Source organism: Diabrotica undecimpunctata, chromosome 2 (genome assembly GCF_040954645.1).
Source record: "Diabrotica undecimpunctata isolate CICGRU chromosome 2, icDiaUnde3, whole genome shotgun sequence".
NCBI lineage: Eukaryota > Metazoa > Arthropoda > Insecta > Coleoptera > Chrysomelidae > Diabrotica > Diabrotica undecimpunctata.
Genome location: NC_092804.1, coordinates 43,869,526 through 43,894,414, shown reverse-complemented (window position 1 = coordinate 43,894,414; position 24,889 = coordinate 43,869,526). Strand labels below are relative to the sequence as shown.

Genomic DNA, 24,889 nt, shown 5'->3' with positions numbered 1-24,889 from the left:
TTTTCAGCTGCAGTTTATTGTATTTCTTAATTATTTATATCAACCATCCATATTTTTATTAGCTTATTAGCAGAATAAACCCTTTTATGTAGTATTTGTTGGATAAATAGCTGAAGATAAGCAGAAGCTATTGTTTTTACAAAAAGTCGATCTTTACTCAAAGATCGCCTTACCAGAAGTGAAGTTCTTCCTCTCAAAATTTCACAAGCTTCCCCAAAAAAAGGTGCTTCCCCACTTAAAAATGACAGGTTAGCCTGTATGTATTTCTAGGAAGGTAAAAGGTTCTAACGATATCGAAAATAACGGTACTTTTCTAGCTAGGAACATGATGAAAGATAAATCCTTTCGGATTAAGTTCTCTCAGAAAATTACTATAACATGCCTTCGACGATATTTACCAAATTTATCAAAAAGAACCCGCCTGGCCGGAAAGAATTAACCGTGGATTAACCAACCCGGCGTCTTTTGATAAGTACGACCTATCGGTACGTGAGAATTCCGTGATTCAGAAAGTCGGTAGGGTGCAATAAAATTTTCTAATGGTAAACGATTCCCTATATATTAATTGCAAATACGACCATCGTCGTCTCAGCAACAGGGGTAAAAGGATTAAAAATTATTTAATATTTTAATTATACAAAAAAAAATGTTACAGCGTAATCCCTCAATATTTAAGCTCCTCGCTTAAGTAAATATGTTAATTCAGAATTTGTGTGGTGATAAATAAATCAGTATTTAATCGCTCTCCACCAAGTATTCGCTATGAAATGAGTCGCTAACATTCTTATTGAATTGCAAGTTTCGTTTTTCTTTCATCACTCCGATTTAATATTAATAGGTTACAAAAGTATAAATTTTGGTTTTATTTGTGGATTAGTACCTGCATTCTTTCTGTTTTATTTATTTGGATATCCAAATAAATGCCAATGAAATGGCAAATAAAACAATTTTAGTTGTTTTTGATTGTCTTTAATATTGTATTCTTTAAAAATATTCTTCCATCTTATTGTTTTATAAGATAGGAAACTGCCTGAAAAGATTTATTAAAATATACAAAATCAAAATGTATTTGAGTATTAATTCTAAAAATTTACATATTTAATAATAAAAGTTTGTAGTTATCGATCGCCTTGTTCACATATGGTTTCCTTCGAGATCTTATTTAATCCTGATTTTTTAATTTCCTCGCACAAAGTCGATCGTAGTGCTATATTCGTTACGATCTTATCGATAATTATTATTAGCTGGAAAATTTTCTTCTCGTCTTCCAAAGTAAACGTGAAGGTAAAAGGATTTTCTCTAAATCCGCAAGCACCTAGAACAAAAAATAATTTAGAAGCCAAATAACAAACAAAATTTATATGTCCTGTTTCACTGAAATACTATTATTTGAAATAATACACAAATAAAAGCGCAAATGATAACGAACATAGCAAAGAAAAAGGATTTGAGCAAAGTTAAAAATAGAAAAAGAGCGAGAACGGAATATAAACCTGAAATACACAAGAGAAGACATATTCATATGAGCGTGGAATGTAAGAACCCTTTACGAAACTGACAAATTGGAGCAAGTACCCCAAGAGATACAAGCTGAACATTATTGGACTAATCGAAATACGATGGAACCAATGGCAGTGGGTCAACCCCAATAGGAGACCATATTCTGGGAAGACAAACGTAAATGATAAACACGAAAAGGCAATGGCAATACTGCTAGCCCAAAGGTGAAGAAACGCTTTAATAGAGTGGGATATGTAAAATTTTAATAGAGTGGGAGCCACCACTATCAGAATGGATTAATTGGGCGAGACTTAAGGAAATATACTATAACATAATAGTAATAAATGTATATGCTCCTATAAATAAAAACAAAGAAGTGGTGAGAACAAGAATTTTACAAGCAACGTATAATAGGATTAATAATAAATATAGAAGAGATATGAAAATAATATCGGAGACTTTAATGCTAAAATAGGCAATGGATAATACAAAACATGGACAAGTGATGGGAAAAGAGAAAATAGAGAAACGGAATGACAATGGAAATCAATTAATCGAATTCTGCGAACAAAATGAACTAATAGGTGGAAGTACCTTTACGCATAAGGAAACATGGAAATTACCGGGAGGGAGGTATAAGAAGCAAATAGACCACATAACAATTGAATCTAAATAGAGAAGCTAGTTGCAAAATGTCAGGAGCAGATGTGGGAAATTAGCCAGAGATAAAAAACAAACTAAAGGAACAAATACAACGTCATTGTCCTAAAACAAGAAAGTATGGGGAATAAATTCACTGAGAAACTGTCAATAAACCGAACTCTGTCACAATAAACTGGAGTCAGTCGAAGAAACATGAAAGAACTTTAAAAAAGTAATAATAAAAATGATACGAAACCTAGCAGGATGCTTCCGATCGAAACGCTCCACTATTTACCACATTTATACCCTTAGAATTATCTTATAACAAGCAAATTAATGTAATAATGATAGAGATTTAAGTTTTATGGACTTTTAAAAGGCATTCGACCGTGTATATAGGGTCCAGATGTGAAAGACTACATGAGATCATTACCTTAATCAAACTTTTCTATGAAAAATACAAAGCCAAACACTCAGGGGAAGTACAGAGAAAAACGCCATAGAAAGTGGAGTCAAACAGGAGAGTGTACTATCGCCTACGCTATTCCTGATTATGATAGATTGGGTAACGAGAAAAGTAACTGATGATCGAACAGGTATCACATATAACTTATTTTGGAACAGAAGATTTTTAATTTGCAGATGACATCTGCTGTCTAACTGAACACTGGAATCATACGCAAACAAAAATTGACAAGTCGACATGATCGGATTGCGAATAAACTCAGAGAAAGCCAAAATCTTTAAAAAATAGTACCTACCTAAATAATAAAATAATGGAAGGGTAAAAAAGTGTACATATTTCGGATCAATTATGACAAGGAAGGGAGGGGTGTAAAAAGGATATACAGACAAGATTAAGCTTTCTAAATGCGAGGCGTTAAAGACTCCCGAAGAAGATTTGGGTGTTGAGATATAAGGCAATTGGGCCGTAGTCATCTTAGATCTCATAAGTGATTTAAACAGAACCAGCAATGTTAAGAGAATCGATTAGATATAAATATGTTTCAACAAATTAAATTTTTTGTTCCATGTTAGCACCACCTATTGTAAGTGGAAAACTTTTGATCCAACCCCATTAAGTTCTTGCAAGGAGATGAAAAAAAAACCTGGTAGGATATGTCTGTGAAGGGGATGTACCTAATATATAGCTACGGTCCAAGGTAGAATGTAATTAGGAGAGCCAACCCCGCATAGGGATAAAGGGAAAGAGAATGATGATGAATGTGGTACTCACGATAAAACCATACGTTTTTTGTTATACAGTCTATTATAGTCTTTTCGTTCAACTTGGGAATATTTTAACAGATTCATTGTTCTTTCTTTAATTGGAAAAAAAGAAGAATAATCATCAATAATGGGTGTGTATATTCATTATTTTTTATTAAAATACTTTCTATTTGTAAATACCGACTATAATAATCTATATCCGATTTTAAAATTGCTAAAATAAACTTGTGTTTCACCTGATGCAGTTTTATTGTGTTAATAAACTGCATTTGAATATTTTTTATTTAAATATTGCTTATAAGCACGCTTGGTTGTACAGTAATTCCCAGCCACTGCTAGTCCGTCAAAATTTAACCAATGTAGCAAAAAAATTATTCATAATAACTAAACTTTACTACACAGTTGAGACTCGGTAAAAGAGACTCGAAAACAAAAAGTTGTACTATGTGTGTGTGTGTGTGTGTGTGTGTGTGTGTGTGTGTATGTAATCGCATACAATTATAAAAACTACCTTCTCTGTCTTGAAGATTACTCCAGTAGTTAAATCCTTCCAAAATAGGAATATAGGAATTGGTTTTTCCAGGGTCGTCTACGAAAAAAGTTATATACTTTAGTAAATATTTTTCTTTCAACGTCAAATTACTCCATTTTAAAAATAACTGTTGGACAACTGGGCCTGCAAATAAATGTTTAAAATAGTAAAAAGTGTAATTCAAAACCTTGTTAAAACTCAAAAGTCTGATTTGTTTATAAACCAAGTTTATACAACGTTGCTCCATAATGGATAATAGATATAAAAAAACTCGGGTAACAGTGTAGAAATATCTATTACGACGCCAGACGACCCGTTTGAAATCTACAATCTAATAACCGAATATAAGGAAGTTAATAACGCCAATTCCTTCTTTGATAGAATTGTTAGATAAAGAAAAGAAACATGCTCTAATAATAACATAACTTTATTTACTTCTCCTGTAGGATAGTTAACAACATGACAAAATGAACAAGATCGCATAAACATCCATCCATGCGATATTTAATGAAAAGGTTAATTTAGTTGTCATCGAAATAATATTGAAATATTACTCAATTCACTCACAGGTATTTAATAAATTCAAATAAGTAAATTAAAAGAAAACTAAGGCAAATTAAATTGAAAATTAAAAAAAGACGACAAAAATATAGATTTTAACGTAACAGTCCGATATTCAGGTAAAACTAGATACAAAGTAAATAAAATGAAATATATTCCAAAATTTTTTTTATAAATCATGTAAGTATTTATCATATGTAACCATTTATATAAAACTTACATTTATGTGTTATATAGGCCACACACTGAAAAATCTGTGAATAAAATTCCTTTTGGCTTATGGTATTACAGTGTGTTTGCGATCCTTCATTCATTGTAAAAATGTATATAAACATCAAAAACAATTTTGAATTATCAAAAACATGGAATATTATCACGTGACCGTGGTCATAGATTGGTTGACAATACAGACGAGCAGATATATTTTTAAAAACAAAAATTAAATTTCTTTTATAAGTATAGATTAATTAGGATATGTATAGATGGGAAATTCTCCAACTTTTCCTAAATTTAATAATTTCATTTTAGCAAATACGTACGCCACAAAATAGGCAACGCAACATACTTCTATTCATATTGACCTATAAAATATGCAGGTACTGAGCAAATGTGGAAAAATAGTTCCTAATATCTTCAAAGATATATTAAAAAAAATGTCTTAACAAAAAAGATTTAAAAATATCAGCTACACTGTAGTTTACTTTAGTTGCTGTTAAATACTGTTGACAAATTAGATTTTGAAAAAAATATTCATAGCAATATCAGGTCTCAGTCTACCGAGCCCCCAGACACTACTACACTTATCAACAATGCAGTAGTGCATTGATTGTTGATCATTCAGCAAGTTTAGGTTTTTTAAGGTAATTATGTTTTCTAAAATTTGACCTTTGAAATTTATTCCGAGAGATCCCCATAATATTGGATTGTGACTTGTGACTATTAAAATCGCCAATAATTATTCTGGGAGTGGGAATTTGATTTAATACATCTGAAATATCTGTTTCTGTGATTGGTAAGTCAGGTGGAATATATATATTACAGATATTTATTATTTTTCGAAAGGACACTGGTACGCCTACTACTTCTAACTTATTGTTGATTAATAATGCTTCCGATTCATATTTTTGGTTAACATATTTAACAACTCCTCCACTAGCAATATTTGCGTCGTTTCGGTTTTTATGGAAACAACAATAATTCATCATGTCATAACTATGCTGTCCTTTAAAGTTTGTTTCTTGTAAACAAATAATTGATGGCGAGATTATTGAACATAAAAAATGTTTAAGCATTTCTAAACGGGTATAGAACCCGTAAACATTCCATTGAAGAATTGGATCGAAGATTTTAGTTTATTTCTTGAGATGAATTTGTTGTAGTATCACTGTCTTGATTGGCGGCATCATCTAAGTTTAGCATTTTTTGTATTTTATTTATTATTTTAGTGCATTTGATCTTCATGCTTTTTTCTGTAAAATATGGCTTAATTGTTGTTATCATATTCATAAAGTTGGTTATATCCGTTTTGTATGTTTGTAATAAGCTGAGGGGATCAGACGAGCTAGAATAATTTTCAAAAAAGTCAAGAGTTAGTTCTTATGTTAAGTTAAAATTATGTGGTATATTGTGAAATATTATTTTTATTGGCATCATTTTCTGCAATGATATGGTAGTTTGAGGTTGCTTTTTTGTTTCTTTTTGGTTGGTTTTGGGATTTTAAATTCTTTATTTAATTCTTCAGTGGGAGATGAAGTAGTATTTATTATATATAGTTTCGGGAGATATTAAATTCGTATCTGATTCTTGGTTAGGTGTAGGTTCGGTACTAGAATTACTGACGGGAAGATCTGGTTCCATTTCTAAGTGTGATTTGTTAGACTGGGAGGATTCTTGTGGATGTTGTTGTATTGGTTGTTGTGATTGTGTGTGTGTGTGTGTGTTTGGTGAGTTGGCTTGGAAACTAGTCCTTTAGCCACAGAATTATAATGTAAGATATTAGTTTTTAAATAATGTAACCAACTTTAAATAAAAAGTTACATATTAGTTCGTATACTTCTCTACTATCTAAGGAGAGTAAATGGGTGATGTTTATGGGAGTCTGAATTTTAAGTTCTGATAGTTTTGAATACAGCTGATCTGTTTCATACCTATGTTTATCGCACTTAAAAAGAATATGGTTGATGTCACATTGTGATATATTATCGCATGAGCATACCCCAGAAGGGATAATATTTAACTTAGCCAAGTGAGCTGAGAATGCACCGTGATTAGTTTTCAGTCGAGTAATTGTGGCTGTCAACTTCTTTGGCATTGCATATTTGAAAATATAGTCAACATCTTGTGGTAGGGTAGGGTGGATAGTATAATATTGATTATTTGAATTCGTTGCTATGTTTTTCCATTTTTCTTTCCAATTTATAAAAATTTTGTTATAATAATGTTGTTGTAAGTCCTCCAATGTAAATATGGGAATATAAAGTCCAACATGGGTCGCATCTTTAGTAAGCTGATCAACCAGTTCATTTCCCTCGATACCTATATGACTTTTAACCCAAATAACTGTAATATCTTTACTATATATTTTATTTTTAATAGCACAAAGAATATTATTTCTTTTATGTTGAGTCATATCTGAGTTTAATCCTTTAATGACCCATAATGAATCTGATAATATTACTGCTTTATTTAAATTGTGTGAATCTAGCCAATCTAATGCTTTTTCGATAGCTACCGCTTCAGCAGTATATATTGAACAATGTGATGGAAGTTTAATTTTCAAAGATTCGCTTTTATGTGGAATGTAAACTGCGCAACCTGTGGCACCATCCTCTTTTTTGGAACCATCGGTATACATTATTACGTGATCATTATAGTCACTCAATATGGATCTAAGTAAGACAAAGTTTATTTGTGGGAATTCTGTGTACTTTGGTATAATGACTTTTGGTTTATTTAATGTTACCTGAAAATTAGCTTTATATATTGGTAATCTTTTTTCTTTGCCATAGATATTAGGATACTCATTAGTTTCTAAGAAAGCATCAGCAAGTGGAGGAGAATTTTTTATGCGCCAGTATTTATTTGAGAGGTTTTCAATAGATAACTCATACAGTTGACTAAGTAGATTATTATTATTTAATCTTAGCTTCAGGATATGTTTAATTGCCATAATTTCTCGACGATTTTGAAGAGGTATTTCATTACTTTCAGCAAGTAGTACAGGGCAAGGAGTAGACTTCATGGTGCCCAAGCATATTCTTAGACATTTAAACTGAATGCGGTCTACAGTTAATAAGTGTGTGTTACTGGCTGCACCATACAGAATGCAACCATAGTCTACAATAGATCGCACGTAGGCTCTGTAAAACATCAATGCAACTTTGGGGTCAGCACCCCATCTTCGATTAGTAACACATTTAAGAATATTAATACCTTTTTCACACCTACTTTTTATATATTCCACATGTTTTGACCATAAGAGTTTGGGATCAAGAAGAATGCCAAGATATTTGTATTCTTTGACAATAGGTATATCATATCCAGACAACTTTATTTTGTCAGGCGTACGAATCCTATGTCTAGTGAATATCATTGTGGCTGATTTGTCAGGGGAAATGGTCAGTCCATGATTTTTTACCCAGTTATTAACGTTTTGCATGATGAATTCCAGAGCCTCCAGGCAGTCAGTATACGAGTTACGCTCTGTATAGATGCATATGTCATCAGCGTATTGGATGCAATTGATTGTGTTGTCAAAAATGCCATGAATACTTGCTGAAAATATGTTGAACAATAACGGACTTAAAACTGATCCTTGTGGAAGACCTGTATGAGCAATTCTAGGACCGTGTAGTTGGTTTAAATGATCTTTAATATATATAACACGATTATTATAAAGATGAACAATATTAGTCGCTATATTTTGAGGTAATCCTATATCATATAGTTTTTTGTGTAAAATGGTTAAATTAACAGAATCATATGCCCCTTTTAGGTCTAAAAACAAACAAGCAAGATAATTGTTTCTGGAAAACGTTATTTGAATGTCGGTAACTAAATGTGAAATTGCATCCAGTGTACCAACACTAGCCCTAAATCCATATTGTGTACTTGGAAGGATACTATAATGTTCTATAAGCCATTCTAATCGAGTCTTAATAAGTCTTTCAAATGTCTTGGATATGCAAGACATTAATGATATCGGTCTGTAAGAAGAGGAGAGTGTTTTATCTTTATTAGGTTTAAGAATTAAACAAATAACTATTTCTTTCATATGATCCACATATCTTCCATTGAAAAGCCAATCGTTGAAAATTGTTAGTAAACTTTGTTTAGCTATAAGAGGTAATTCATATATTATGTTATAAGTAATTTGATCGCGCCCCGGAGCCGAGGACTTTGAAGACTTGAGTGCAGCCTCAAATTCTATCATATCAAAACTTTCCTGGAAAATATTGTATTTACAAGTTTTACTGTTATCCTGAATAGGAAGGTCAACATATGGCGGAGCAAATTTGTCGAGCAACTCTTCTATTAGTTCATTTGGCAGGGGATATCGTCTTGTACGGTAATTTTTATTCACTAGTTTATTAACAAAATTCCAAATTTTACTGATGGGAGTATTTTTGTTTAAAGTATTTACAAAGTTAATCCACGAACTTTTTTGTTTGTTTGTAAAGAGGAGTTTACTTTTGGCTTGAATTTGTTTGTATTTAATATAGTTTTCAAAATTTGATGCTTCAATGTATCTTTTGTAAGCAACTTTTCGTGAAATGATCATATTTTTGCATTCATAATCCCACCAGACTGGAATTCGAGATTTTGGCTGAAAGGAATTTTTGATATTCATAGAAAATGAGGCAGCATCGTCAATTGTCTTTAACAGGAAGTCAAAACGTTCCGCTGAAGTGATATTATCGGTTATATTTTCGGATAATGTTTTTTCTATATGACCTTTAAAGATATTCCAGTTTGCTGAAGACTCTTTCCATTTAGATGAAGGAATTATTGTACATGGGTGATAGTCCAAGTCGATAGTGATTACTATAGGTAAGTGAGTTGAACCCAGAGTATCGGGAACAGGATCCCATGTGGTGTATCCAATTAGATTTGGTGTAACAAGGGATAGATCCACCATTGATGGAAGTTCATTAGGTCTTGTTACTTTGGTCGGTCTACAGTCGTTTAGCAGAACTAAATTACTGTTATCTAGCGCGTCTACTATACACTTGCCCTGAGCGGAATCCTTTAAGGAACCCCACCTACTGTGGTGTCCATTGAAGTCCCCACCAATGACAACCCTACCACTAAATTGAGTTAAAAGCTTTTCCCAATCTCTATTATTGACTATTACTTTGGGTGGTTTATAAATACAAACGATTACCAATTTAATTTGTCCTATAAAAACTGCACACGTTTCAATACCATTATTAAAGTTTTTCTTTACATTAATTTCAGTAAAACAAAGGTTATTTGATATGAGGATGGCTACACCACCGTAACCATCAGGTCTATCGCTTCTGATAACGTTGTAACCTGTTAAACCAAAATTTTTATTTTTAGAAAGCCATGTTTCATTAAGCAGAATGACATCAACAACATTGTGCTTGAGATAATTAAGTAAACTAGGTTTATGTTTATTTATAGATTGACAGTTCCACTGCAGTATGTTAAATGTCCTGTTGTTCCCCATCGCTTTCAATATCTGTTAGGTTGTTCAACATTTTTTCAATTTCTTCTTTTGTATTTTTTTGTAAGTTAGGTAAAAATATTTTAGGGTTAATTTTCTTGATGATATTTTCTATCAAGGCTGGAATTTCATTGATTATTTTACATTTTATTTTTTCTTTATACGCCATAAACTCGTCCCTGTAGGGATTAGGGATTATAGGTTGGGATGAGGTGTTTGTAGCATTGGGGAATTTTGGGAAAGTTTGTGTCTTTTTGATCGCAGTAGGAGAGATAGCTTTACGCTTGTTTCTTGTTTTTTTAATGGTAGGTACATAGGATTGATTTTGATTTGTACCTTCGGGGATGTTAGGGGTTAAGGCGGGGAAATTTTGTATAGTATTGAGGATATCGAATCTATTATTTGTAGTTACCTTGGCGTATGAAGGATTGTTAGCTATGGTTTCTGCCTCTTTAAAGGTAGTGTTTTCTAAAGCCATTATTGATTTTATTTTGTATTGGTGTTTAAATGCAGGACACTGTTTAGAGAGTGAGTTGTGTTCAGTGGAGTTGCAATGTAAACAAAATAGAGAGTTAGTGCATGTTTCATTATTATCATGAGTTTGACTACATTTTTTACAACGATTTGATGTTGATTTGCATTGCCGAGCAGTATGACCGAAACGAAAGCAATTAAAACACTGAACAACCGGATATATATATTGTTCAACATTAAACCTAACCAAGTCTAAATTAACAGTCTTAGGAATGCTATTTCCTTCAAATGTCAAAATGACCATCTGGCGAGGTACAAGAATTGTTTCTTTATCCGAATCAATTATTTTCCTTTTTAACCTTTTTACTTCGACAACATTTTTATCTGAAACAATATTTTCTAAAATATACTTTTCATCCAAAAACGTATCGACTTCCCTAATAATTCCCTTCTTTTGAGTAAAAAATGATGGAATATACGCTACAAGTTTATTATCCTTAATAAGCTCATGTTCAATTAGAGAATTTGCGCAAGTATAAGTTCTAAAAATTACTTTTACCTTATTTCTGCCAACAGTTTTAATGTCTAGTACATCGTGTTTAAAATATTGGTTTTTAAATAGATAATGACCGACACGTACTGGTGATAAACGGGACAAGTTTTTGTCTGTAGATTCTACAAAGACATTATAATACCCTGAATCATTTATTTTATATCTGTTATTTAAATTAATATACCTTTTGTCTTCCGTATCCATTAATGATATATTATTCTGGGGTGGCTCAACACCACCCCCCGATTCACTCATAATAATAAATAATTAGATCCTACCTTTTTTGAAGATCGGTTGGTTTATTTTCAAATTAAATACCTATTAATTTGATAATAGCACTAGTTAAGGACCCGGCACAGATTTATCGAACGATGTTCACCTGTTAACTGTCCAACGAATTCTGTAACACTGCTTGATTGTTGTGATTGGTAGTCGATAAGAGTGGAATCATTTTGTGGATTATTACTCGAACAATTTGCTGCAATGTGATCTGTATACTTACAGATAAAACATGAGGGTTTATCTAAGCTTAAAAATATGCGATACGAACTTTGTTCACACGTAATTAGGAAAGAAGAAGGTAGGTCTATATCTAAAAGTGATTGAATATATGTTTGTCTTCTAATACTGAAGACGGATTGAAATTCTGGGAGCTAACTACCTATTCTAAGGATGGTTAAAGGTGAGATTAATTTAAGACCCAATTTAATTAACTCATTTTCTATTAGAGTGTGGAATAGAAGGGCAAACAATAGATCGTAATAGTCTTTCGTTTTCGGAGTTATTAATCTTCGTGCTTTTAGATTTTCGGCTTTTATTGTTACTTCTGCTGAATTGGACATACAATTTTCAACCAAGGATTCGCTGGAGAGATAGATACATATTCTGTTATTTGGTAGTCTTGACGAATATAAAATATTCCGTGGATGAACAACTTCACCAAGAGCTATTAAGTACTCTTCTACTTTAGTATCAGGTAGCGCATTAAATAAAATTATTTGAAGGAAAGGAAGGAAACTGGATTGAAGTATTATTAAGCACAGCAGAGTATGTTTTGTTTTGAGATTGTTAATCGTCAGTCATGGCTGTTGACAAACAGCCTGACTGACGTTCATGGCTGTAGTGACATTCTTGACGTTTTGATTGCCTAAAAAAACTTGTACTTCCAAAACTGACAGACCAAGCAGCCTACGTTAGTATACAACTGAATTTCTACCATTTTTACATTGAAGGAAGTTCCAAGCGAAAACTAAATCCATCTACTGTTAGGTCGTATGTATGGATGACCATCATTCGCCCGTTTTGTGATGGCTAGGAGTCCCAAAAGGCATCTAAGAACTCCACAGCCATAAGAATTTTATCCAACTGGCTATTAAATTTGAGTTAACCGGGCATTTCGTACATTCTACCAGACAGATTTTTTGACCAAATTAAAAAAACGTCTGAAGGTACGTGTCCTATATTAAAGTAATTGAAAATTAGGGCAACGTTTATAGGTTGGGGGGGGGGGTCGATATCCTAGTATTTGTAACGATCAAAAGAACCTGTAATTTTTTAATTTATTTAATTCAAAACGCAGTAATTTTTATGCCCTCCTTGCATAACTTATTTCGTCTTATAAGAATGATCTGGTAATTAAAATTGGTTTTGATTGTCGATTATCGAGAGATGACGTAGACGTAAGCGTGTGATAGAACCTCTTTTTTCTATTGGTGGGATTTAATCGTACGAGTCGACGATAGCTTGATTTCGATAGAGATAATTTTGCTTTGTGAAAAAGAGCGCGGTCACTCCGTTTCTGACCACTGAGTGAATCACTTAAATTGTTCTTCCCAAAATGTTCGTCAAGTGATTCGTTATAATTTTTCTATAAACTAAGTTCTATCAGTTTTAGTGTAAATAGGGCACTAACAGTTTCTTCTTGAATTTCTTTATAGAAGTAAAAAGTATTGTTCTTTCCTTCCAAATATTGGACTGCTCTGTTTGTCTTCATGTATTTTTGGTAGTCCAATTTTATTTTTTTTGTCTATCTTGGAATAATTATTTGGTGGAGCCCTTTTTGGAAAATTGTTTATAATTTTCCTTTGCTTTGTTTATTCAAAATTTCTGATTTAGCTCTAGTAGCTATTATCTCCAAATTTATCGTCTCTCCATTATTTTTGTTGTGGTAATAAGACTGTCGTAAGAACCACCCACATCTCTTCCGACTCTGAGTAACGCAGCGTCATTTATTTTGTGTACCTCACAATACTGCTCACCGTTTATTGTGTTACATTCTTGACTGGAAAACTAAGGTTCAGCCTGCTATGAAGCCACCAGCCCAATGGAATTTTAAATGTCAGAGCGCGTAATAATTTTAAAAACTCTAAACGGCATTAAAGTTAGAGAGACATAATGTGCTTTGATTACTTAAAAAAAAAATAAAGATTCTATAAGTTTTTTCAGCCTTTCTTCAAATTCGATGTAATAAACATGTCGGGTTTAGCATTTAGACGTCTGGTAGTACTGAAAAAAATCAAGAAGAAAATAAATAACATTTAATAAAATTGTTCTGCATACAAAAATACATGTTAATCCCAAAATTTAATAACGCCATCCCAGCCTGCCGATATCATCTTGCTCGCTTCATGTGGATGCCATAATACACTGATGCAAACGTTATCGTGGGCTTTCCATTTTTTGTATAATTTTGTTGTTTTCCAATCCCAGACGTATACTTTTCCATCTGCGTCACCGGATACCAAATAGCTCATGTCTGGAGAATAATCTAACGAGCATGCGTAACCTGCTACCATATGACCGGTGAAAGTCTTTTTTCGGTTGATTTTAAAACGATTCATGGCGGAGAAAATCACAATCTTATTGTCCATACTTTGACACGCCAACCACTTTCCTAAAAAATAAAAAATATTGTTATATGCATGATTATAAGATTTCATTTTAACTTCAAAGACATCTTGTAATAAACATAATTTTTTAATTTCTAGCTAGCCAAATATTACGTACAATTGAAAAACGAAAGTTTTATCTTGTATAATTTTTTCTTGTAAGATCAATATCTCTATCTCATATCGTAATTATTGACACAATGTACATCCTGAAGTGATTTCAGAAAAAAATATACTCCCATAGAAAATGTCCAATCCAAAACATATACTGCCTGGACTATTAGAATATTACAATTTATTGAAGTTACTTAAAATAACCAAATTAGTATATTACCGTATTGTGTAGATGACTAATACAGCTCAATTGTTACATTTTACGTTACCTGCCAATGAAATCCCTATACAAATATTCTGAAAACCATGTAACAGCAATAACAGTTTCACTTTTAAGAATATTTTTTAAAATGTATCATATAAACGTAGATAAAATGCTTATCTTAGAGACCGACAATAATGACTTTTCAAATAGGAATAATTAAAATCTAAAACAATAAAAAATAACTTACCATTAGGTGCTGGTGTGACGGCTGGCATGCTGTGCATTGTAGGATCTGCAATGTATTTCATGTCGACAGGTATATCCCATTCCCATACCCTTAACGACTTATCATCTGAGGTAGTAACAAACCTTCGGTTTTCGTCTACGAAAGTAATGCTGTTGACAGCTCCCAAATGCCTATCATATTCCTGAACGATGTCACCAGACCTAAGATTAAAGTAGACATTAATACGCAATGGTCAAGTACTAAGAAAATTAATGACTACATCTTTATACTTCGGAGAAAAGATGTTTTACAAAAAAACCAAATTTCTGATAAAAAAAATAATGTGAATAATATATAATAATAAATGTATCTACTTTTTCTTTATCTTATTTTAAATAATTTATCCTTTAAAGTGGTTGGTAGTTAGAGCAAGATAGTTGACTGTATTATAGAGATCAGAAGGAAGATGTTTGACTGTTCTCACAGCAATGATTATATTCTATACTCAATAAAAATGAGGGAGAACCAGTCACGTTTTGATTTTGAAAGAATACCATTAATTTTTTAAAACATGTATCTGCAATAAAAGTTATATAATACCAATAAATATGAATAGATGTTGATGGTTATTGAGGTTCTGTACTGCATTCTGTAAAGAATAAGTTTTTTTTTCATTTATGCCCTGCATTGGGCATTTAGGAAAAATATGTGGGTGTTAAAAAAGGAAGGAACTAACAAAGTTGCAAGCTGTTGAAATGTAGATGTATCGTAGAATGCCACGCGTAAGCTGGAACAGCAGAATAACGAATGTATCAATCCTGAGAATGATGAACACCCTTCCGCAGCTTATAAACAATAAAAATAAAGTGATATTTGGGATGGGAAATATGACCAGCTGCAATGGATAATAGAAGGGAAGATAGATGGGAAAATGCGTAAAAAAAGAAAACGTGACTCAGAAGAAACATCAAAGAATGAAAATGGACATCAAAGACCAAGAAAAACAAATATACTCTAATCCATCGATCATATGAAAGCGATTAATGTACCTTATAATCAATGACCTCAAAAGAGATGGCTCCTCGGAGAAGCAGAAAATAAGAACAATTCAAATCGTTTTTAAATATAACAACTCGAGATGATCCACCTACATTCACAAGATTCTGAAGGAGTGTTGGCTTTCACGACCGGTGTCTTGTATTAATAGATTCATTAACATCGTCGCCATTCAATCCGTATTATGGCTTAAGCTTTCGCGTATTATCCTATTCTGAGGTAGATTAGTCCCCTTCACTCTGATTTTGTTAAAATTTATTGCGATTAATACATTATTACTCTCTGTTTTATCTGAGGATGTAGACATACAAAGAGGAGTAAAGCAAGGTTATATACTCTCACCAGTATTGTTCAAAGTATACTCAGATCAGACAGATATACTTGTATCAGAAGTGTCAACAATATCATATTGCAGATGACACTATTCTAATCATTCTGGACACTCTCTAATCAACGCTTTCTAGGGCGGCCTATTGGTCTATTTTCAGCCGGCCTCCATTCTGTGATATTTTTTGTATTTCTTTCATTGTTTATTCGGCAAGTGGCCAAGCCCACGATTTCTATGAAATTGAAAAAACTTTACTATAGCAGCGGGCTTATAACTTATCGAGCTAAAAGTTCATGCGGATTTTGTAGTCCCCATTCTGCTCCCGGATAGGCCCAATAATCTTCTTGAGCCAACTTTTGACCATCTGATTTTTATTTTTTTTTTAAACCAGAAATGTTGACAAATTAGGGCCAAATTTTTGTTTTGTCTAGCATTTTAATAAAAAGAATTTATCTGATTTGCACTTCCTTCCTACGTTTTACCTTGTATATGTTTGTAAGTGATTATCTCATATAAAAATATGTAGAAATCTCTGCGAGCTGACCTATTGCAAATGAGCATAATAATATGGGCTGCTTGTTACACTATTGGAGCCCAAAAGTTTTACATAACTTTACCAACTTAACTTACCTAGTATCCCAACAGATAATTTTCTTGTCGGATGTACCAGCAACAAATAAATGCTGCTTATTTTTATCTGGGTTAAATTTAACACAGTATGGAATTTTTCGACTAGTGAATCTTGAAACAACTTGTCCAGTTTCTGTGTCCCAAAGTTTAATATACCTGAAAATTGATTAAAATATAAATAAATAAAAATGTTTGATTTTAAAACTAAAGAATATAAGTACTTTAAGTACTACTTATTTACGTAATGATAAAGTCAAGCAGAATTTCAGAAGATAAGTACACAGCTCATATATGTACATCAAGGAATTATCTTTATTTGTTGGGGTTCATTTATCATAACCAGAATAGTTTACACGCTTACGCTTACAGTCAATGTAAGCGAATAAAGAGATTTGACATTATTATAGTGTGATTTTTTGTGATAGTGATTTTATCAAATATGGAATCAACTTTTAATTATAGACCAATCAAAAAATGGACATTTTACACTAAACAAAAAGAGTGTTATATTAAATGTCTACAAAATTATTTTCGGCAACAGAATCTTTTTAATATCGTTAACAGTGTAGTTGAAATGTCATCTACAGCAATGGGATATGGAAAATCAACTACATATAAAATGTTAAGAAAAATTTAACAGCCTGTAGAAAGCTATAAAATAAATCAGCTTGTATAACTTCATCCAAACCGAGACCCGGTAGACAAGGTAGGTATTTTAAAATTATTAAAAATAGAGCTGGGTGGTTGTTCTAAAAATGCCATTCTTAGGAGAGTCGAAACTTTTTCATTTTGCCATTATGCCATTCGAAAGTTTTACAAGCTATTACCGATGATCCTCATTTGCCCAAGATAAACAGACCCAAACTTTACTTGAATTACCTTAAAGCTTAGAAAGTTTTACTTGAATTAAACTTCAAATACGAAAAATTTGTCATAATCAATGCTTAGGAAATGGTTTATGAAATTGTATGTTGGAGATGAGAGTACCTACGAAAAATAAAACAGAAAATAAAAGACAGAAAACAAGAATATTTATTGCAATATGGATTAATGAAGGAAACGAACAGTTTGGAAAAACAAAAACATAAAAGCAGCTTTTGGCATTTCTATAAGGATATTCAATTGGTTTAAAGGGACCAACCAGTAAGGGTTGACGACTCGGATCATAGTTACTCATATTGGTAGTATAAATGGATTTCTCGAGGAGGATTTACTTTTGTTTGATCAAAGAAAACCTAAGATTATCACGAAGAGATTCAAATGTGTTTGAAGAATATTTCCAACAAATGAATGCATTCATACTTACCTAAATATTCAGTTATTGTGATGGACAATTCAAGTTACCACTCCAGATCAGTTTACGTTTACCAACTATGTAATGGAAGAAATATTGCCAACATCCATAAACAAAATATAAAAATATGTTATTGAGGAGATAGCCAGAAAACAAGATATTGAAATACTTCGCCCTAACAGTGTGAGCTTAACCCAATAAATTTGATATGGACTCAAGTCAAACGTAATATTGCTCAAAATAATACAAAAATAAAATTTTCGGATCTGACTAATCTTTTTCATAAAGCAATATCAGAAGTAACCACAGAAAATTGAAAAAAATGTATTAATCATTTTATGGAGATTTAAAAGAACATGTGGGAACTTAATCATATTATTAACACTGAATAGAGCCTATCGTAACTTCTCTTGCAATGGACAACAATTCATCTGAGACAGTATATGAGGAACTACAACTGTAAACTGTAGCTTAGAATTTTATTTTCCTCCGTGAAACAACATACCAGATGATAAGTTGATAGATGATAAAGATAAGATAATAAGACATCAGTACAGCATTTGACAAAGTGTGGCATGAAGGGCTTATTCACAAAACGAGCAAACTTGGATATAGCAAGGCAATAGAAAGTTCAGGATTCAAATATGTCACACCAACCACCCCTTAACATTGCTTAGTCTGTATGCTGATGCCCTAGCAATAGCAGCAAGATCTGCATCCAAACCTAATGAGAATATAGCTACAAGATGCTATAAATCAGTTGGAAGATTGGTGCATTCAATGTAAAATCACAGTAAACCTAGATAAGTTCTAGTCAGTCATGTTCCAAACAAGTATATGAAACTTTCTTGTTACTGTTGTGAAACAATAATTATATTTCTTCTAATAAAAGTATGTGCATGGTCCAAATAACTCAAATGGCAGATTAACTAACAAAAAGGGAATAAAACAAGTATACCTTGTATTACAAGGGAATAAAACAAGTATACCTGGTATACAAGTTCCTTGTATACCTTACTTATTATTAAATTAACCTTTATTATTATTACTTGAGATTATTATTATATTAAAAAAGTACCTGTCATATCCAGCTGAAAGGAAAAGCTTTCCAGAATTATTAAAGTTAATATCTCTCACAGCTTGTCTATGCCCATAGTAAGTTCTAATACATCTTCTCTCATTATAAACTTCCCAAATCTTAATCCTACAATCCATACTAGCAGACAGGAACAAATGTGCTGTTCTGGGAAACCATCTGATGGCTGCAACACCTTTGGAGTGCCCTATAACAGAAAAAAACATCAAACTTGACTACTTTTTTGACATGATGATTAGTATAAAATATTATATAGATGTAGACTATTGTTCCATGATACAATATTGTTTTATAGCATAATCATTTATTAGATGGTTTGATTATTTGAAAGTACAATATATGGCAGTTCATTCAAAAATATAAATAATTATTATAGCTAATAGAAGAGTGTCACAAATTATACAAAATTATCAAAATATCAGAACCTATATTCCGATGTGTAACAAATTATTTTGTAATTGAGGCCAAAATTAAAAAGTCAGATAATAAGAACGTAGATCAGGCGTAGGAGTAAGTTAATTCATCATAATCATATAGCCACTGTTTGCGTCCACAGTCATACATAGGTCTCATCAAGGTTTTTCCATTTATTTCTATCTTGTGCTGTCATAACCCAATTCATTGAGATTCTCTTGATGTTATCTAACTAGCAGGTGGGAGGTCTACCTTGGCTACATTTATCACTCCTTGGCCTCCATTCCAGAATATTCCTTGTCTGTTTTCCATCCCGCAATCATGTTACATGTCCCACCCATCTACATTTAAGCTGTGTAATGCGTTCATCATCTGCCTGTGATTTTCTATGTATGGCCTTGTTTCTTGCTCTGTCTCTCAGTGTTAGGACATTACTTATTATTAAGCATTTCGTTTTTCTTTGAGTTATTTTAACTGTCTGGCTGTTTTTTGATAAGGGTAAGAGTTTTGGCTTCATCTGTAAGGACTTTTAAGTGAATTGCGATTTAAAAATGGATCTTAATTTGCTGTAGGCAGCCCACCTCAAGGATATTCTTCTTTGTAACTCACATATCTGATTACCTCTTATGATTTTCACTTCATGTCCCAAATATGTAAAGTGAGTGAGTTCTCAATTTCTTTTGGCTCAATCTTGATGTTGTTGCTTCAATGATGATTCATTTGTCTTCCCAGATAAATGTTTTAAAAGCATATTCTAATATTGCTGAGAACAATGTTGGGGAAATGATGTAGCCTTGTCTTACTCTTCTCCTGATTGTATTTTATTGCTGGTCTTGTGGAGATTTATAGCAGCTGTTGCATTTAAGGGTGCTAGAGAAAACCTAATCAACATCAAACATGAATGTTCACACCCACACTCTATTTATCATAGTAATTGTCACAAATAACTTAAAGAAATATGTAATAGAGATAATATAGTAATAAGCAAAGCATAAAGGAGACTGCCTAGTTGTTCTCAATAGAACTGACTACATCTCGAAAGTACATACCTTCCTAAATTCAGACCCACCTTTTCAACTTCAACCCGTGAATACAGACCTTACTCTTAAGTTTCACTCCTACCTAAGATCTAGATTAAAAGTATTTGATTCATACCTGTCTCAATTTAACTTAAAATCTACTGATTTAATTGACATGAACCCTACTAACCCCCTTCTATATGGCCTGCCTAAGATCCAAAAACAAAATACTCCAATAAGACCAATAGTTAATTTCATCAACAGCCTAGTTAGCAAACTAGCATCATTTTTTAATACTAACATCAAACTTCTTACCAATTTCCACAACCCCTTTGCAGTTTTTAATTCAGTTAACTTAGCAGATAAGATTAATAAAGTAGACATTCCATATAATTTAATACTTCTGTCATTAGATGTTACCAATTTATTCCCTAGTATTCCCCCACAGGAATGCATACAACTGGTTAGAGAGTTACTTTTCAAGAATTCAATACCTACTCATCCTATTTTTGATATTTTCTCTTTATTAGGCCTATGCTTGGGACAAAACTTTTTCAAATTTCTCTTGTTAAATTCAAAAGTATGGTTGATTGCCTATCTTAGTCTACAACTAAATTCTCTTTCAAAAAACCACCTAACTGCACCTCTGGTTTTAACAGCTTTTGTAGTTATCTAATATTGTTAATAATCCATTAGATTTTAGAGATAGATATAAATTTCCATACCCCTTTAAAGATTAATGACCGATTTCAGATATGATTGTGTAGCCGAATAGTTTCGATATCAATGACAGTAGGTATGACAATACTGACACATATCACAACTTCTGGTCCCGTCCTATCTCTCCAAAATGGTACCCAGAAGAGCGCAATTAGATGTTTGGTGTCCTTTTAATAATCATCTCCTATAGTGCTGACAACCTAGCCTATTTCTTTTAATTATAGTCCGTAAGTTGCCAATTTTTACATTAAATAATCTTCTGTCTACTAAATTTATAATTTATAGCTAAAGCCAAAATTTATAGCTTAGGATGATGGAGATATCGAAAAGCATTCAATGTTTTTTTTAATTTTATGGTTTTACTTCGAGTTAGTAATTATCTGGCACAACCTAAAGGAGCTGCAGTTGGAACAAAAGTTTATTTCTATATTTACTGTTGTTACTGGAGTAACATTCCAGAAATATATAAAAAAAATTAGTAGGATTGTATCATTAACAATTTAAACATAAAACACCATCAGTTTTATTTTCAAAACAACTTTAAATTCATACAATGATACTGACATTGACATCAGCTGAACCAGTTCTTAGATACTTACATTCTTAATCATGTTGCTCATTGAATTCTAATAATAACAATATAACTTACCAGTCCATGTATGAATATGAGACTTGGGTAAAAAACACTTTTCAGGAGGTGTATCAGATTTGAGATTAACCCCAACATCTTGTGGGGCATGCAAAAAAGACCTTCCTTGATAGTCCACTGAATCTTTGATATGCAATACAGACTTTTCCTCAATTGGTTTGTCCTCTGTTGGTTTACCTAAAAGTTAATTTTTTTGTCAAATAGCATGTTTTTCACCATCAAATTTAATGACATATAAATAACTAATAGATATAATAAATGCATAACAGACTTCATTAAAACTGTAGTGATACTACAATGGAAATATGCTGAATATGTAACAAAACTACAAATGTTCCTAACAGGAATAAAATGTATGTGTATATTCTATATGTATTTTCTATACCTCTTGGTTTCATACTATGTACAATTGTTACTATAAGTCATGCAGATCTTTGAAAATAGTTAATCTTGTTACATCAAATTGCTGACAATATTTATAAGCCATACTTTTTTATTAGCACATGATGTAAGACTTAGCAGGGCTCAAACAAGAGGGATAGAACTAGACTTATAGTATTCTGGTGGCAATATTTTTAACTATATTTACCCTATTAGTGAGAAGTATAAATAATAATTTAAAACTATGGTGATAATATGAAGTGAAAATCAGATATTGCAGAACAAACATATACGAAATATGTATGTATACAAATATGAAACAGTAAGAAAATAGCAACCAAAAAGTAAAAGAATATGAAATTAACAAATTACAGAAAAAAACAACTTATACAATGATGAAATAAAAAAAAACAAAGGATGTAGAAATAAAACAATAAATAAAAATGACAAATAATAAACAAAAATACACACAAATTTCAAATAAAATATACCAAAATTGTAATGTTTGAAATTACCTTTCTTATTCTTTTTAGAAGTTATTTCATCTAACTCAGCCTGTTCTTCCTCTGTTGGTCTAGAAACTTTTTGTTCATCAACAAAACCACCCCACGGTCCCAAAAATCCTTCTATATCACCTGGATTATCATTTTTCTTCCTTTTCCTCTTATCCAAAGGTCTTATCTTTGAAGTTTCAAATACAGTCTTAACACTTTCTACGTCTTTACCTTCATCAGTTGAACCAACAACTTTTAGATGGCCATCATTACTTATTGATGGGTCTAATGCATAACCATAGCTCGTAAAAGTTCTTCTCTGGTTTTCAAATTGAAAATCACTTACATGAGCTTTTTCAATATGTCCCGAGAGCATGTTTCTTTCAACAGATTGTTGTTGCGTTTTAAAGGGATTTGCTGGACCTACAACAGGAGCAAATAATACATCGTACTTTGGATTATATGTCAGTTCTCCACTATCAGGATGTATATGCATTTTTTCTCCATCTAGACCTGTAGGCACTACATTTGGAGCTGCACAAATAGCAAGCTTATTTTTAATGGAAAACTCGGAATTAATGGTAATTTCAGTTGTATTTACTGGAATGTCTTTACTTTTATTTTTGTCTGTATCATCTTCGTCACTACTGCCCGAATATTGTTGAAGAGCTAACATTCTAGAATTATGTGCTAAAAACAAAAGTAAATTTTTTTTATATATTCATATGAGGTTGATCTTTTCAATATCCTCTTATGGATTTTATCAAAACTGTTTGTTTTTTAAACGCAAAATATCACTCCTAACCTAACTCTAACACAAAACGTCAATTGTCTTTTCTTCTTTTCGTTTAAATATATTGAAAGCATTCACTAATTTTATTCGCGATAGCCAATTCCGACAGGGGGCGCTCAAGATTTGAAAGATGGGCGATAACTTCGGGAAAACAAATAATTTTGTCATTTGATCTCGAAGCTATAAAACGTTTAATATATAAATCATTTACACGTGTGTTTTGTCAAAGTGAAAGTTGGAATACGTTCTTCAAAGTTTATTTGTTTGTGATTCGAGCTTATACATACGGCAATTGACTCCCAAACCTGAATAAAAATAAAATTAAATGTTTGTTTTTTTACAGTATGTCTGAAACACGGAAAGTAAAATTTACATTAATTATTTTTGTTGTTGCAAGGTCGACAGAGATCTTTAGTTGAGGGTGAGGCAGTTTTTGGAGCTGTCCACGTTATATTTTGTAAATTACGCCCTACGTTTTCTACTAATAACTTCATGAGACCTTTGGGGCAATTTAGCTGATGGAAAAGCATCTTTCTTCAGTCTTCTCAATTTAGTTTCAGGTGTTACTATAAAGTAAATTAAATATGAATATATTAAAATATAAATAATATTTTAATCAACACTTACTTGGAAAGTAATCGTTCTCAGTATAATGTAAACTGCACACAGTCATGTTGGTTATAGGTTTGCCAATTCGCAAAATGCATTGCCAAACTTTTATGTATGGAATTTTTTTGTGAATTATAACATTCAGGATCACTGCAATAGTTTTTTGAAGTCGAAGTCATTGTTAATTACAATATAAACCAGTCTCTAATAAGTATAATAATATGTATACAAATTAATGACAATTTTAAGGTTTTCCGTAAAATATATTTACCGTAAATAAATTAAACCGGGTTAATTTTTCTATGCACACCAGATAAAATGTCACTGAACAGCACTGGTTCCGTTTAAAACATTGCTGATTCCGTCTGCGCGAACGAGATACGCGTACTTATTTTTTCAAGCAGAGTGGGAATTCTGATTGTTTATTATTCGGTGGTATCGCTAAAAAATTCTTTTAGCACTAAACTGTGGCCCAACTCTTTTTCGGAGAACCGTTTCTCCCTTTCTCGTCGGCCCTGACCCTACCTTCACTAGGCATTGTTTACCCGATCTCCGTTAAGATTCCTCAGGCACCAGGTTTGCCAGGGTTTGCCCGTCTGGATTAGACACACTTCTTGAAGGTGAGGATAGGAATTAGTAGGAGTGGCTAGAGGCACAGCCACCTTTACATTACGTAAAGTAAAGATAGCTGTGCTAGAGGCATCAGTTAGATTCTAACTCGATGGCTAGAGGTCTTATCAGAAATCAGGAATCAATAACTTGTATTGCGCATAACTACTCCTTGGAAGGTGG

At 32.2% G+C, this 24,889-nt stretch overlaps 1 protein-coding gene and 1 long non-coding RNA gene across 2 annotated transcripts; both read right to left on the bottom strand.

Moving 5' to 3' along the window:
* Window positions 1–75: 75 nt before the first annotated feature.
* LOC140434483 (uncharacterized) lies at window positions 76–4,821 on the bottom strand. The gene is made up of 3 exons (XR_011950056.1): window positions 4,686–4,821; window positions 3,884–4,048; window positions 76–1,315 (listed from the first exon to the last, which is right to left on the bottom strand). It is a non-coding gene; the product is annotated as an uncharacterized lncRNA (long non-coding RNA).
* An 8,880-nt stretch (window positions 4,822–13,701) lies between these two features.
* LOC140434480 (pre-mRNA-processing factor 17) lies at window positions 13,702–23,546 on the bottom strand. The gene is made up of 6 exons (XM_072522782.1): window positions 22,717–23,546; window positions 21,821–21,997; window positions 19,001–19,205; window positions 16,629–16,784; window positions 14,636–14,835; window positions 13,702–14,074 (listed from the first exon to the last, which is right to left on the bottom strand). The coding sequence occupies exons 1-6, from the start codon at window positions 23,369–23,371 to the stop codon at window positions 13,752–13,754; spliced, it is 1,716 nt and encodes a 571-aa protein (XP_072378883.1). The 5' UTR covers window positions 23,372–23,546; the 3' UTR covers window positions 13,702–13,751.
* Window positions 23,547–24,889: the final 1,343 nt, after the last annotated feature.

What these genes read in the sequence shown, in the direction of transcription:
- LOC140434480 (XM_072522782.1), bottom strand. Translation starts at nt 23,371, where the DNA reads ATGTTAGCTCTTCAACAATATTCGGGCAGTAGTGACGAAGATGATACA. An exon ending in ATTATCTGTTGGGATACTAG is followed by an intron (nt 14,836 to 16,628) that starts GTAAGTTAAGTT and finishes CTTTAATCTTAG; the next exon opens with GTCTGGTGACATCGTTCAGG. An exon ending in CGTCACACCAGCACCTAATG is followed by an intron (nt 14,075 to 14,635) that starts GTAAGTTATTTT and finishes TTTATTTTTTAG; the next exon opens with GAAAGTGGTTGGCGTGTCAA.